Here is a 15598-nt window from a genome sequence, read left to right as displayed (position 1 = left end):
GTTCCATCCATGACATCAGGTGCTGACCACGTTTCTTTTGCTGTGATGACAAGGCAGGAGCCATATCTGCAGCTTTCTGCCTGTGCCTCCGGCCTGTCTGCTGGCAGATGAGGGAGGCAAGCATCATGGAAGGTCCCTGATGTCCCCTTGGCACCTAGTGAGTGCCCAGGAGCTCTAGGTGGGCATGTCCTGGCCCAGGAATGCAGTTGAGCTGCTGGTGCCCTCAGTCTCTCCTCTCAAGGTTGGTGAGTTCTTTGTTAAAGGAGCAGCCTGTGGCAGGTACATGGACCCCAGCCTCTAGGCCCCACCCGGCCCACCAGGAGACAAGAACATAGGTGTGTGCCATAGAGGGTAGAAAGTAGGAAGCGCCATGGATCAGCACAAGGAAAGGCCACAGCAGGTCAGAGGAGGACACAAGAGGAACTGAGGCAAGAATGGGCACCAAGGATCCCTCAGGTGGGCTTCCTGGGGGCCTCTATGCTCCTCAAGGCTCTGGGGCAAAGCCATGTTGTTCCCGGGCAGGAGGACAGTAAGGAAGTTTAGAACCATCCCCACCTCACCCTGGATCTCTGCTACTTCAGCCCTCTTCTCGTCCCCCGCCCTGGCCCAGCCCTTTCCCGGAGGACATCCTGCCTGCCCCCTCTCCATGCTGAGCTCTGGGCCACCCTTCCCCGCCCTGGCATCATCTGGACACAGTGGGAGTGGGGGACTTCAGCAGCCTTCCCTGACTCGCCCTCCCTCCGCTCCTGTGAGCTCGCGCTCCCAGGCTCGGGTGGCCGAGGCTCTCACAGTGTCTGGCATCGACTGTCGGCAGGACCACCTGTGAGCTTTGCTAGGACAGCAGGTCTGCCCCTCCTGTACCCTCAGTGCCTGGCATGGAGCCTCTGCGCAGGGCGCTCTCAGACACGTGGGTGGATGGATAGACACACTGCGTTAGAATTGAGCAGAAGGGGTTTGTAGCCCACCCCTCCTCAGCCTCTCTGTATAGAAGGCCCTGCCTGTTTGAACACACGGGTCGTTGGGACATGAATATTGTACATTTTGTGTAAAGCCAGATGAAGATGCCTTTGGTCTTATGGACTCACACAGAGCAGGCAGTCCACAGTAGCTACTGGCACGTTCCTTTGGCTAAAGACCACCAAGCAAGCTGGGTAAGGGGAAAAGCCAGAGGAAAGCCGTGAGTGGAGACCCACCTGTGCCTCTCCTTGGTGAGAAAAGACTCGAGGGCTGACTCTGTGGGTCCAGGGTTGAAACTTGCAAGGCCCCGGATAGGTGAGAAGCAGGCCTGTGATGCCTTTACAGACACCCCTCCCTCCTTGGTGGTTTGAGATTTTCATTCCTTGAACTGGAACCATTTTGTGGATGCTGTTCCCCTGCATCCCACCACCCTTTTTTTGTACATTCTCCTTAATGATGTCCTGGGGATGCCTTGTTAAGCTTGCGGCACAGCTGCAGCTTTGTGGTCCCAACTCTTGGCCCGGTAAGATGAGGGCAGAAGCTGGAGGCCCATCCTCTCCTCACGGACACCTAGAGCACGAGTCGACCGGCTTTGTCAGTAAAAGGCAGAGAGTAAATATTTTAGATTTTGTGGGCTGTGTGGTCTCTGTCACAGCTCCTCAGTTCCGCCCGTGTGGGTAGAAGCAGCCAGAGACCACAGCAAATGGGTGAGTGTGGCTGGGTGCCAATAAAACTTCATGTACAAAAGCAGGGGACAGCCAGGTCTGAGCTGCAGGCGAGTCCCCCCCCAACCCCCCCACGAACAGACTGTGGAGACGAAGCAAGGGGCGCGTTCCTGCAGACCTGGAGTCAGCGGCTCCGGGGCTGGAGTCAGTCGCTTGTGTCAGATAGAGTCCTGCAGGAGAGGGATGGGCAGAGGGCGGCATTCGCAGTGACTTTTGGTCGCTTATGGCCTTCATCTCAGGCGACCAGCCAGCTCACCTGAGGGCTGACGGAGAGAACGGTGGCAGTTATGTGGGCACAAAGTGCGGCCCACTCCTTCTGCCAGGACGGACCATCGTGTTAGGGCCAGCATGAGCTCCACCAGCCCGGGCCCTCACCCACCAGCCCTGCCCGGCCTCACCAGCCCACATTTCTCCAGGCTGGGGAGCAGGGGGCACCCCTGGGTCCTCGGCCCTGCAAGCTATTTGCTGTTCCTTTTTGGAGCCAAGCAGAAGAATTGACCGAAAATGTTTTGTTCTGAAATTTTCTTTGGGAAGCGCATTCCTGAGAGTCTGATTTACACTCTGTGTTATGGAGTGGTGGCATGTGAGGAATAAAACATGCTCGTGTCCCTGCTCGCTGGGGTGGTGACAGTGTTCTGTGGATTCACATTAAAAATTAAAATGAGAGGCCGACCCGGTGACGGTTAAGTTCGCATGTCTGCTTCAGTGGCCTGGGGTTCGCCAGTTTGGATCCCGGGAGTGGACCTACACACTGCTTGGCAAGCCATGCTGAGGCAGGCGTCCCACATATACACTAGAGACGATGGGCAAGGATGTCAGCTCAGGGCCAATCTTCCTCAGCAAAAAGAGGAGGATCGACAGCAGATGTTAGTTCAGGGCTAATCTTCCTCAAAAAAAAAACTAAGAAGAAGAAGAAAAAAATTAAAACGAAGAGATGTTGCTTCTCAGGGTCTTAGTCTGTGCTGCTCTGTCAACGAAAGCAACTTGGAGCCCTGTGCAGCCTGCCAGCCCACAGACCCCCTTTCCCTTCCTATTGCTCCCAACAGGAAAGTAACATGGCCTGCTTCCCTGCTCCTGCCTGGGGCCCCGTACAGTGCAGCAGCAGGGCCTCCAGTGTCTTGTAACAACCTGACAATTTAGAATCAGGGGTTCGTGGCTGCAGCACTGCGGCCAGAAACAGACGCTGGGCTTCCAACCAGCGGCCGCTGGGACGTTACGAAGAGGCATGCAGGTCTCTGTAAGAAATGATAGCTGAGTTTTTACTGTCTGCTCTGCAGGGTGTGAGCCGCTCGCCCATGCAGTCTCTGCTAGTGGCTCTGTCTTTTATAGGAAGGAAAAAGGGGCCCGGAAGGCAAGCAGCTTGCCCTGGTTCCCTGGGGTGCACAGCCTGCCTGGGCTCAGGCTCCCGACCTGTACATGTTCCTCGAAGGGCAATGGGTGAGTGGCACCAGGGAGAACGTTGATGGGCTCCCTGGCCTGCTTTCCCTGTTTGCTCGTCCCGTGGTAAGTTCCATTTGATGAGGTCTCTAACACGTGACCCAGCTAGCTGACCCTGCACTTACTTGGCTCCTGTTAAACGCTTGTGGACTGTTTTTGAACATTAGGCCCAAAGGGAGTGCTGGAGTTGTCCATTCTGTGGGGTCAGTGGCTCCGAGGACCAAGCCATGAGCATCCTCTCATTGTTGGCCGGCTCCCCCAGGCAGGGGTGTGCTCACCTGCCTGGCTGAACCCTAGCATGTGTCCTCTGTGGAGTCATCTGAAAAGAAAACCACAGGAACCTGTCTTATCACAGTTGGAGGCCTTTCCTGGGATGGGCCAGCGGCACAGCTCTGCGGTCACTGGGCTGAGCCAGGCTTTGACGTCGGGGCAGAGGTGTCTGTGGTGATCTTGGAGACAGGAGGAACGTCAGCCCTAGGGCTGCTTCCCAGTGATTTTCATCTGAAAGCAGCTGGAGTCCCTTCTCCCGCCTGATGTTTATCCTGCCTGATTTCCTTCATTCCTGCCAAGGCTCCGCTGATCCCTTAAGGCCCAGAACCATTTAAAGTTAAGCCCTTAAAAGTCAAAGCAGTATCAGCGATGTGGCTCTCAGCTAGGAGAAAAGAGGCCTCAGTTCCAGGCCCAGGAAGCCCCGTCCAGCATGGTTGGAGCGGAGAGCGTGGGGCGGACGCCCTGGTGTTGCATTACATGGATCTCAGACCAGACTTTTCCTGTCGCATGTGTTCCAGAAGTGATCCGTGATGGGTGCAGCAGCGCCTCCAGGCAGCATAGCCCGTCCTGAGGCCTGGCAGGAGGTGCTGACTGGGAACCCTGTGCAAGGCCTTATGCTGACGCGGTTCTAATCAAAATCACTTAAAGGAGAGCCCCTTTTTGCTGTGATAACTGCCCTGGGGGAGCAGCATCCCAGCTGCCTCTCAGGGCTTCTCATCAGTTACATTCTGCTCCCCTGGGCCCATGGTCCTCAGTGTTCACAGCTCAACGGTCAGTGGGGGACACCCCTCCACCCACCACCACCTCGCATCGACAGACACAGAAACTAAGACTTGGTTCAGGGGAGGATGGATGCAGCCCTGGTCTACACCTGGAAGTCACAACACTATTCACTTCAGTATCCTGAGGGCAGAGCCGGCTTGTGGTTGCCACTGCTCAGCAGGACCCCCGGCCAGGCCTCTGACTCTGGGCTCTGCACTGCACAGGGACCAGACAAGGACACGCTCAGCCAGCCTCAGTGTTAGGTATTCTCCATCTTGACCTTTGGAAAAACCGTGTTCACAAGTGTGACATCTCTCTGCTTCTCCATTCCAGCTCAAGTGACAGTGTGCTGTGAAGTCCCAGATACCTGCTCTGTAGCGCCTGTTGCATCAAGTTTCAGCTGAGAGCCAGGTTTCCAGCAAAGCCACCAGGACGCCCCTCCCTGGCGGCTTTCCTTAGGTTCAGTCCTGTCTCAGGGCGCCTGTCGACTCCTGACACCTGTGTGCCTGTGCAACACCCCCCCAGTCCTCCCCAAACCCCTAACATCTGCCTTATGTAGTCGGAGTGTTCTGTGTCTCATCATCCAGGGGAGTTGGTGCACGTCGCAAAGATGGGCTCTTGAGCCGTGACACCGTGTGCTCCGGGCAGGCCACAGTCCCAGCCAGCATTCTCCCTCTGCCTGGCAGACGGAAATCAATCTTCGTCTCTCCTGGCCACAGACATTATTCCCTCCTCGTGAATTATGGCTTGAGGCTCAAGGACATGGGCAGGTGGAGACCCCACGCAGGCTGCCGTCCTGCCTCAGCCAGACTCAGAGCAGTCTCCACCCAGGTCCCCCGTGCTCTTCGAGTGACGTGCTGGTTTGGGTGGTTCGGCTGTTTTAGGAGAGTTTATCTGGATAGGAGACATGTTGACAAAAGCAGAGTCCTGGGTTCGGGCTCCGTCTGAGCCGATCATCTTGTCTGTCTGCCACCCCTGCTGCCCAGCTGCCTGCCCGCCGCCTAGTGACAGCGCTGGGCCTGGCAGCAGGGTGGCTGGTCTGCAGGCCCACCCCAAGTCCTGCCCTGTCCCCTTCTGGCGCCCCCCCAAGATGTGTGTGGAATCTGGGGAAACATGGGGTCACCGTCAACCAGAGCTTGATCTTGAAACAGATCTCAAATAATTGAACCTGTTAGTCTGTTTATATTACTTTGAAAATGTATCTGAAAACCCTTGTCACTTGTTGATATTAAAATGATGAAAAATTTGAACATACAGATTTTTTAAAATACCCGAAATCCCCACTACCCTAAATACCAATGTTTATCATTTGGTACATAAATTTCCACACCTTTTTTCCGTGGAAATACATGCATCTTTTTACAGAAACGAGGTAATCCTGCATGTCCATCTCTCTCAGCTCCTTTTCCATTTGATGAACCCTGCACAGCCGTCGTGCCTATCAGTGTAGACCCAGCACGTCGTGTCTGTGTGGTGTCGCTGACATCCTCTCATCGAGCCTCTGCCCTGGGTGCATGGCTGCTTTGTGTTCCGGTCCTCGTATCAGGAACAGTGCCTTGTCTGCTCCTTCCTCAGCCTGTTCAAGTGGTTTGGATTTCATTCTTAGGAAGCTGCTGGGTCAACAGCATTCTGCCCCTTCCCGCTCTCCCTCTCCAGAACTGGCAGAAGTTTTGTCCGCAACCCCAGAAAACTGGGATTTGGGGCTAACTTGTATTAGAAATGCTCTGGCCCACAAGCTCCTTGCCCCTGTCCAGTTCCTCTCCATAATCTGAGAGCTGGGGCATCCCCACTGCACAGGCATGTCACGAGGGCCATAGCCCAGCAGGCCCTGATTGACGACGCAACAGGACAGAAACAAGTGACTGCGGGGTGGCTGCACAGGCCCATGTCTTTTGTGTGTCCTGGGAGGTGGGGTCAGGCAATGTGAGCCAACTTGGTCATCCAGTAGCGACAATTGCTAGCCATGTAAGCACGCTGTGCGTACCCACATCTCCAAATGGAAGGAATGCTTCTGGCCTTCAGCTGACTTGGCCTTGCTCCAGCATTCGGCACGGTTGACACCAGCTTCCCCTCGGAACACTCGCCTCCCTGGACCCAGAGACACCACCACTTCTGGCTCCTTCTGTGCCCTTGCCGGCTCCCCTGCATGTCGGAGTCCACAGGCTGAGTCTCAGGGCATCGTCTCTCCCCACTGCACACATTCTCCCAGGCCATCTCATCCATCTCCCAGCTGACGAGTAAGGAGGAGAGGCAGCATTTATTGAGGGCTTACTATGAGCTTTAAATTACCATGTGTGATATTCCACCTAATCTGGAGGACGGGAGCTTTCGTGAGCCGTTTCCATCTCCCCAGGCCTCTGTCCCACACTGCTTAATTCCTAAGGTCTGGGGAGCCAGCAGGTCACGTGTTTTGTCTGGTTTGTCTGGTGTTTCAAGGAGGAGGGTACGTCCAGTCCCTGTGACTCCATCATTGGTCGAGAGCAGAAATCCATGCCTCCATCTTAAAGATGGGGAAACTGAGGCTCAGTGACACTAACTTGTCCAAGGTCACACAGACACAGCCCCACACACTTTAGAGTGAAGGGCTTAACTGAAGGTGCACTTCCTGTAGATGGACTATGTGTTCATGGCCCTCCAAGCCAGTCCCCTCCTCTGAGCTCCTGGCTGGCATCACTGGCTGCCCTCATCTTTAGGGTCCCCAGGCAGGTCAAACTCAACACGTCCAACACTCGGCTCGTGCCCTCCCCCCAGATCTCATGTTCCCATCTCTTCAGATGGCAGCTCCATCTGGCAAGTCATGAAGGCCAGAAACTTGGCTCATCCTCCTTCCTCGTGCCCTTTAGCCCGTCAGTCCACCAGTCCTGTTGGTGGAGGAGGGAATAATGGCCTCCCAAACACGTCCACATCCTAATCCCCAGAACCTGTGCATATGGTACCTCACTTGGCAAAAGAGGTGAGGAATTGAGATGGGGAGACGATTCTGGTGGGCCCAAGGCAATCACAGAGCTCCTTATAAGAGGTGAGGAATTGAGATGGGGAGATGATTCTGGTGGGCCCAATGCAATTGCAGGGGTCCTTACAAGAGGGAGGCAGGAGGTCGGAGTCAGAGAGGAGATGAGACAGTGGAAGCAGAGGTCAGAGAGAAAGAACTGAAGATGCTACATTGTTGGCTTTGAAGATGGAGGAAGAGGCCATGAGCCAAGGCATGCAGGCAGCGTGTAGAAGCTTGGAAAGGCAAGGAGTGGCTTCTCCCCTGGAGCCTCCAGAAGGAGCACAGCCCCTGACGCCTTGATGTTAGGGCTGCTGACTTTTAGAACTGGAAGATAGCAAACGTGCTGCTTTAAGCTGCTAAGTTTGTAGTCCTTTGTGACAGCAGCCGTATGACACACATCCAGATGGCATGGTGGATAAGCACATGACCTCTAGCACCACCCTGCCTGAGTTCAAGCCCAGCCTTGGCCACTTACTGGCTGTGTGAATGTGAGCCATTCACTTAACTTCTCTGTGCCTCTGTTTGTTCATTTTGTAAACGGTGACAAGAAATAACACCCACTATACAGGCTTATTGTGAGGATTAAATGCGTTATTCCAGCACAGTGGTCAGAGCAGGCACAGTCCATGGTGAGTTCTGTCTGAGGGGAGCGGTCGTTGTTATTATTGCTGCTGCTGTTCTTACCCACGGCCTCCTACACGTGTCCAGACCCTCCCCTCCCCTCTCCATCATCATGCCCCCAATCCAGGCCTGAACTTCCTCAGTGCTCCCTAACCGGTCCCCTTGTGAGAGCTGGCTCCGAGCTGATCTCTCCCTCTCTCTTGCCAGCTTTTCAGGGCACCTCTTTGCCCTCAGAGTGAAGACCAGGACCCTCAGGGTAGTCGAGGCGGCCTCGCACGGCCTGGCTCTGCCCTCTCGAGCACCTCCCCCTTGTCCTCCAGCCTTTCCTTTCTTTCAGTGTCTTCAAATGTGCTGAGTGGGCCTTTTCCAGCCTTCACTGGTTGGGGGGGGGGGCCTCTCTGCTGCTCCCTCCCCAGCTCTCCTATGGGCCTGCCTCCTGCTCACAAAAGCCTCTCTGGCCATGGGCCCCCTCGGCGAGACCCTGTTGTGTGCTCCTACAGCCCTGCACGTGTCGGGCCCCCACATGTCGATGATGACATGTCTAACTGTGCCCTCAGTGTGAGCCCCATGCTGGGGTCAGAGGCCATGTCTGCATAGAGCCAGCCTGACACTCAGGTGGTCAGTGGGTGCCCATGAGCACCTGGAACGTGCCCAGGCTGGCAGAGCAACCCTACAACTCGACTGACGTCACAGCACCTTCTTGCTTGTGTGGAGGGGTGAGGGGGCGCTTCCCATCAGCTCACTGACCAGCTCTGACCTTGCCTGAGCCCCACGCTGGAGGTGCCCCACGACATCTGCTGACCACCCCCAGCGTGGGGCTGGCCTGGCCCATGCCTGTTTGAGTGAGTGAGTGAAGGGCCCACACTTTTTTTTTTTTGAGTGTCCTGCACACACTCCTCTCCAGTGACCATCCAAGAAGAGCTGTGGCTCCTCCAAAACCAGCACGAGGGGTGCCTGCTGCCCTTGCTCCACACCCCAGGGGCGGAAGGGCTTGGCCCAGGTGGCCGCTCCTGTAGAGGCTGCCCTCCTGCCCCTACCTGAAGCTCTGTGGAGGACAGTCCCTGGCCGACTGTGGAGAACTCCACCAGCGACTATCCTGAAGGAAAATAATCCCAAATCTTGATGGGGAACACCTCTTGGTGTTCTCGCCCAAGGGAGGGCAGGGCTGAGGAGCAAACAGAAGTCCCCGGAATCTGTCAGCAGAAGGGATGTCCCCACCTCAGCCCAGTTCCACACACACTCTTGGAAACACGACTTCCGTGCATCAGCCACAGGGCCGAGTCTGTGAAGGGCGCTGCCTTTGAAAGCTCAGTTTTCTCTTACAGGTGTGGGAGCTTGGAATGGGAAGTCCTTTGAGACTTCGAGTTACCTTGGAGACACCAGGGAAGCTATGCTTCTCTATTGCACATTCTCATTCTGCCAGGTGTTCCACTGTTGAAACAAGCAGGAGAATTTCTCCCTTTTTAGGGGTTGCGGATGGCTGTGATTTCCGGCACCTTCCGTGATCCCTGGCAGAGGAGGGCAGTTGGCCACCTGGGGAGGGAGCAGGTTGCCCTAGTACATGGAGCTCAGCGGCTAAGCAAGGTCAGAGCTGGTTGGTGGGCTGATGAGAAAGGCCCCCTTAGTCCTCCATGCAAGCAAGAAAATGGTGTAATGGGCAGCCAGGTTGTAGGGTTGTTCCGCCTGCCTGGAGCGTGTTCTAGGTGGATCGCTCGTCCCATCTTTGTGATTTCTGCTTCTAGCAACCTTTGCCTACCTGAGAACCCATGGTGCATGTCCATTCCCAGCCACAACCCTGGGCAGCCCCTCCGCCGCCCACTGCCCCGCTGCCTTCTGCCCAGCAGCTCCTGAGGCTCTGCTTAAGCCTGCCAGGCTCCCGCTTCATCTGGTGCCAGTTTCCTCAAGGATCCCGGTCCTTTCCCTTGTGGAGGAGCCTAGAAGGGATCCTTGAGGAAATGAGGAGACCCCTGGCTCCCTCGACTTTGAGGGATGTGGACCCCACTCTCCTCCAGGCACCCCTGGAGGTCCCCATCTGTGCAGTTTCCTGGGGCAGCTGTGACAGCACCACGAACTGGGTGGCTCAAAGCAACAGGAAGCTATTCCCTCACAGTTCTGGAGACCAGAAGTCCAAAGTCAGGGTGTTGGCTGGACTGGCTTCCTGGAGGCTGAGGGAGACTCCGTCCCGGGCCACTCTCCCAGCTTCTGGTAGTTGCCAGCAATCCTCAGGGTTTCTCGGCTTGCAGCGTGTTACTCCAACCTCTACCTCCGTTTTCACGCGGCCTTCCTTCCCCTCTGGGTGTCTCTGTTCTCCTTCTCTGTCTCTTACAAGGACACTGGTCTTTGGATTTAGGGCCCACTCTCATCAAGGATAATCTCACCTCAGGATCCTTCCCTTATAACCTGCAAAGACCCTCATTCCAAATAAGGTCACCTTGATGAGTCCCGGGGGCTACGACTTGGACGTAGCTTTCAGGGTCACATAGTCCAACTCACTGTAATCTAATACCTCTGAACAGAAAGACAGGGTGCCACCTGGGGAGGATCAGGCCAGGATGGTCGACATGGTGGGGAGGGCATTTGGGGCCAATGTTACCCCTCAAGGGCAGGGTCTCCAGGATTCTCTGCAGGAATTGCCTGGGCAAGATCATCGCATGGCCCAGATCCTTCTGCTTGGCCCTTAACCTCATCCCTCAGCCAGCTCAGCATGCACGTGATGCTTAACAGGCGCCGTCTCTAAGTAGACCGTTCCTCCAGGGATCTTCTTGCAAAGGAAACCCTTGAATCTTTGAGCCCCTCAGGGCCTGAGGTGGGAGATGCTGTGCTCTGTGAGTCTGTCGCCCTGCTGCCTGCCCCTCTGTCCACTGCCGAAGGACCAGTTTTCTTTAGAGAGTAATCTTTAGTTCCCAGGAGTGTAGTTTTTAAATAAGCTCTTGCTTTGTAGCATGAGAGGTTTTGTCTGGATTTTCTTTGACAAACACAATAATTAATTCAAGTTCTAAGAATAAAAACAGGCCACCCCACACTGGCTTCTTCCTCATTGAACACAGTGTGACGCTGATCAACCCAGACCCAGGCCACAGCGACTTTCTGAGCGGCTCCAGGAGGGCTCTTGACAGCTGCTTCGGGATGGTGTCATCAGCCGCCGAGCTCTCCCCAGTGGGCTCAGGACCTGTGACTGACAACCAGGCAAGGGCAACCTGAGCATCTTGGAGGCCCAGGGTCAGGCAGCAGAGGAGAGAATAGACGCCTTTGACCTCCAGCCCACCTCGCCTTTCTCTTCTGGGGCAGGAGCCTCCTGTCCACTCACGCCTGTCTCCTCTTGTCGTTTCCAGGACTCCTCCTCCTCGGCCGGACCCGCCCCAGCGGCTGAACAGCAGGGCACGGCTCCCAAAGTCCAGCTGCCCCTCAACGTGTGAGCTGCCGTTTATGTTTTTGGGGCCCCATGCCTTCAGCTTCTCCCTCCCACCCCTGCTAGCGTGTCAATGTACAGTTTCTCTAGGGTTTTCTGTTTTGTTACTAGCTGGTTAGTTTAGTTATGTGCATCTAATAATGCTGCTGACAGGAGAGTGTGGAAAACAAAAGTCTAGCAGGTTCTTTTTTTTTTGAGGAAGATTAGCCCTGAGCTAACATCCACCACCTCTTCTTTTGTGCTGAGGAAGACTGGCCTTGAGCTAATATCCGTGCCCATCTTCCTCTACTTTATATGTGGGACGCCTACCACAGTGTGGCTTGCCAAGTGGTGCCGTGTCCACACCCAGGATCCGAACCAGTGAACCCCTGGCTGCCGAAGCGGAACGTGCACACTTAACCGCTGTGCTGCCAGGCTGGCCCCTAGCAGGTTCTTTTAATGTCATTGTCTCTAGGACATTTATTATAAGCAGGGTGATATTCAGAATATTTGATGAGGGGGCTGGCTCCATGGCCGAGTGGTTAAGTTTGAGTACTCTGCTACAGCGGCCCAGGGTTTCTCTGGTTCGGATCCTGGACATGGTCATGGCACCACTCATCAGGCCACGTTGAGGCGGCGTCCCACGTACTACAACTGGAAGGACCCACAACTAAAATATACAACTAAATACTGGGGGGATTTGGGGAGGAAAAAGAAAAGATTGGCAACAGTTGTTAGCTCAGGTGCCCATCTTTAAAAAAAATATTTGACGACACAAATATCATCAGGAAAGGAGCAGCCATAGCATGGAGAAGACCCCAGAGGCCCCTGAGAAGGTCAGGGGTGGGCCCCGGAGGGCAGAGGGCAGCCAGAGCTGGGCGGCCTGGAGCTAGGAGCCGTCACTAGTTAGCCACTCAGAAGCAGCTCAGTGTTGTAACAGCCATAACTGTCACACCGCGTCCCCAAATATAACCAGGTGAGTCACTGCTAGGAAGTGAGAGGCTTATCTTGTTCAGAAAATCTGCTCTTGTGAAATTACAGCTCTTAAAAGATATGTGCAGTTTAAAAATTCTCCATTTAAATAGTGTTCTGAAGACTTAGCTTGCCTTCTGCTCTTTACTTGGCAATGAGTTCAGTGACTTGAATGAATGTTTTAAGGTGGAGAACATGAATTCGGTAAATAATGTGGCGAGGTAGAAAGTTCCATAGATGCGATGCCGGTCAAAGGGACACTGAGAACCCGTGTTGTTGCAGACTGGGATGTATTTCAAGCAAAAAATGCCTTTTGAAAAAGCAACTTGCCAAGCTTCAAAAAGTTTCCTAGAAGTAGAGTAAGTTCGCGGTGCCGCTCGCTCCCTCTGGACGCCTGTCGGAGCGCCCGCCCTCGTCTGGCGGCAGGTGGGAGGCCCCTGCACACCCTCCCTCTGTCTGCGTGCACACTCCGCCGCCATTAGGTTGTTACCACCAACAGCTAAACATAAGGAAAGTGAGGCTTGCCTGTCTGTTACCCAGCTTCTGAGGGGGACGTGACTGCTAAGCTACCTTCTAGATGTCTTTAGGGTGAGATTCAAGTTTTCACCAACACTGGACAGAAGTTACTCTCCTTTGACTCTGTCTCCCAGACAAGCTCCAGCGGCTTCCACTCAAACCTGGGGCCAGGAGCTCACGGAGAAGGATGGGCGGTGGTGATCTTGCTTTTCCTGAAGAGCTGGATGCAGGACCCCATCCCTGAGAGGTGGACCTGCATCCATGGGAGACGCTTGGACCCTAATGTAGTTTCCCAAATGAGAGGCAGGACATGGTGAGTTCTTCAAGGACAAGGCCCAGGAGTCTCATTTTGGGGTCCCCCCAGATGGACGCCTTGCACACAGGCTCTCGATAACTACTTCCTCGTTCAGTGAGAGCCAAAGCCTTCCCATCCAGCCGTGAGGGCTCCTGGCGTCGGCCAAGCCCCCAGTGCTTATGTGTCAGGTCCGCCCCCAAGAAGGCTGCTCTGTCTTTGAGGCCGAAAAGGTAATAGAGTTCCAAGAATATCCCTCTCCAGGAGCTGTGAAGACGTTCTGGAGGCCTCCACCATGCACAGGCCTTCCATGTCACGGGGGGCTTTTTAATTTGGGGCAGAGTATGGAAGGACCTCTTTCTCCCCCTGCCCGGCCATGGGGGTGAGGGGTCACTTGAGTCCTCAGCCCTCGGCCCTCTCCCCATCTGCCTCACCCCAGCACATGGCTGTCTCTGTTTGGGTTGACATTTTCACTTAGGTAACAGAAGGGAGACTTATGTGTCAGACACTCTTCTTCAAAGGATGATAAGCGATTTGGCAGGACTGTGTCCATGGTCACAGTGGTCATCTGAGCAGCAGGTGAATCGTGCCAGCAGGACTAGGATTGGCTGTTGTAAGTAAGTGTGTGGGTGCCATGGCTGTATACACCAAGTGACAAGCACTGTGGCAGGTAATTTATGTATGTTACAGTACTGTGCATGATCCATTTTGAGAACATGACCTTTGAAATCACGTTTTCATTTGATTCCTAGGGAGGGAAAGATTAGATTCACCTCATTGGCTTATCAAGTAAGAGATTGGTCTGACCGCTTGCCCATCCTGTTTAACTCTAAGAAGTTAACAGTCCCATGCTTACAGTGACAGGCTTTAGGGGTGGGAGGGTGGATGCCCTTCACCTGACTGTTCTTCCGCAAACAGTGCCAAGAGTCGTGTTCAAAGGTCTGAGATTGAGCGTGAGGGGCGCTACCTTCACGAAATCTATGGCCTGGTGAGTGTGCTGCTGTGAGCTGGCAAGTCTGCTGATGGCAATGGCCTTGGACTCCAGGGAGTGCCCACGGGGCTGAGCTGACCGTCAGTCACAGACCCTCACTCTGCAGTCCTCTGAGCACGTGGGTTTGACTGCTGTGGGTGAAGTGTTGTCCTTCAAACACGAGCCCACATCCTGGAAAGGCCTGGTCTCTCGGGTCAGCTTTGGCAGCAGGATGTTGTTCTTGTCCCCTTCTCCCGGTGTTTAAGAGGTTTCCGTGGGCACTGATTTCCTGCGGGTTCAGTTGGGCTGAAACACAAGAAGGGTCTCAGTTTGCCCACCCCATGCATGGAGGTGGCTGCTCGTCTGTGGGGACCTTGACACACGCAGACCCGCAGGATCCCACACCCTGTCTTCTCACCTCCTCGGCATTGGGAAGCCACCCGAAGTCCGCTCCCTGGCCCTCAGCATCTGCCCGACCTGCAGTGCTTCCTAGGGGCAGAAACGAGTGTCTGGTCCTGGAGGCCATGCTGCGGGCCAGAGACAGCCCGTCTGAAGGTCTGAAGGTCAGTAGCGAGCACTGTGACTGGGCCACCACTCAGGCTGGGGGCATGTCTCACCCCCACTGCTCCACGGGCATTTCTGAGCCAGACAAGGGGAGTAAAGGCTGCAGGGTTAGGAAGACAGCCGAGGGCGTGCGAGGAAGGGGCTGAGCCGCCTCCAGAGTCCCGGCACCTTCAGCAGCTTGGCCAAGTCCCCTGAAGCTCTGCTGAGGAGTCAGGGGCGCTGGAGGAGGAGGAAAGCACGGGGTCAGGTGGACAGACTCAAGGCGGACTGCCCCTGCCCCCTCTCCCGGAGCCGCCCTCGTGGGGCCTGAATGCAGCCCACCTTCTGAGCAGGAGACTTCCACAGTCAGAGGGGAAGACTCGTTCCTGTGGGAAAACCCAGAGCCTCCTGAAGTGTGTGACTACCCGATGCCATCTGGGTGCCCTGGGTGTCTCATCAGGGAGGCCGGAGAAACAAGGGGAGGCAGGAGCAGAGTTGCCTGCAGAAGGGGGAGGGAGCCCAAGGGGCAGCAGGCAGCATGCTCCTGGCCATGCTTGGGGTGGAGGCGGCATCCGTTACTTGGGGGGAGCGGAGGGGAGCTGCTCCCATGGGACTGCAAGGGCAGTCTTGCAGGCCTGGCTGTGACCCTCCTTGTGACCCCACCTCCATTTGTCCTGAGGGTCAAGAGGTTGCTGAGCCACCTTCTAATGACTCTGTGGCCCCCACTTTCTGTGACATTAGGAAAGGGACTGGTGACCAGATGGCACCCCGCACAGGAGAGGGGAATCTTCCCCAACACGTCCATTGCACAGTGGCTGGCCCTGCGCGTCTGTCCACCATGGGCTCGATTAGTGTGAGCTCAGCGCACCAGGACCCTAGAACAGAAGTCCCAGCCCAGGCCACAGTGAGGCTGCCGTCCAGGTCCAGCCTTCTCTGGCAGCACCCGGCCTCGTGGTCCACACTTCCAAGGTCACCACACCCGCCCCAGGGTGTGGAGAAGGTGACCCCTGCTGCTCCCGTCACCTTCAAGGAGAGAGCACACCAGGCCCTGAGCAGGGAGGGAGTGGGAGAAATGCATGTGGGAGGAGCAGGACCCCCTGGGCAGAGCGGGGAGCATGGCAGGCAGAGGCTGGAGCCTGGTAAAGGTGCTGGC

The 15598-nt window shown here is 55.5% G+C and overlaps 1 protein-coding gene across 2 annotated transcripts in view; it reads left to right on the top strand.

Annotated features, from left to right (window-relative positions):
- SH3RF3 (SH3 domain containing ring finger 3) overlaps positions 1 to 15598 on the top strand; it is a 346149-nt gene that overhangs the window by 244421 nt on the left and 86130 nt on the right. For both annotated transcript variants that reach the window (XM_046663562.1, XM_046663563.1), the window contains exon 5: positions 11097 to 11176. In XM_046663562.1, coding sequence (XP_046519518.1) covers positions 11097 to 11176 — 80 coding nt within the window. The remainder of the gene's footprint in view (positions 1 to 11096; positions 11177 to 15598) is intronic.

The sequence above is a fragment of the Equus quagga genome, chromosome 5, assembly GCF_021613505.1.
Source record: "Equus quagga isolate Etosha38 chromosome 5, UCLA_HA_Equagga_1.0, whole genome shotgun sequence".
NCBI lineage: Eukaryota > Metazoa > Chordata > Mammalia > Perissodactyla > Equidae > Equus > Equus quagga.
The sequence above is the reverse complement of the archived record's forward strand: the minus strand, read 5'-3'. Positions and strand labels throughout refer to the sequence as shown.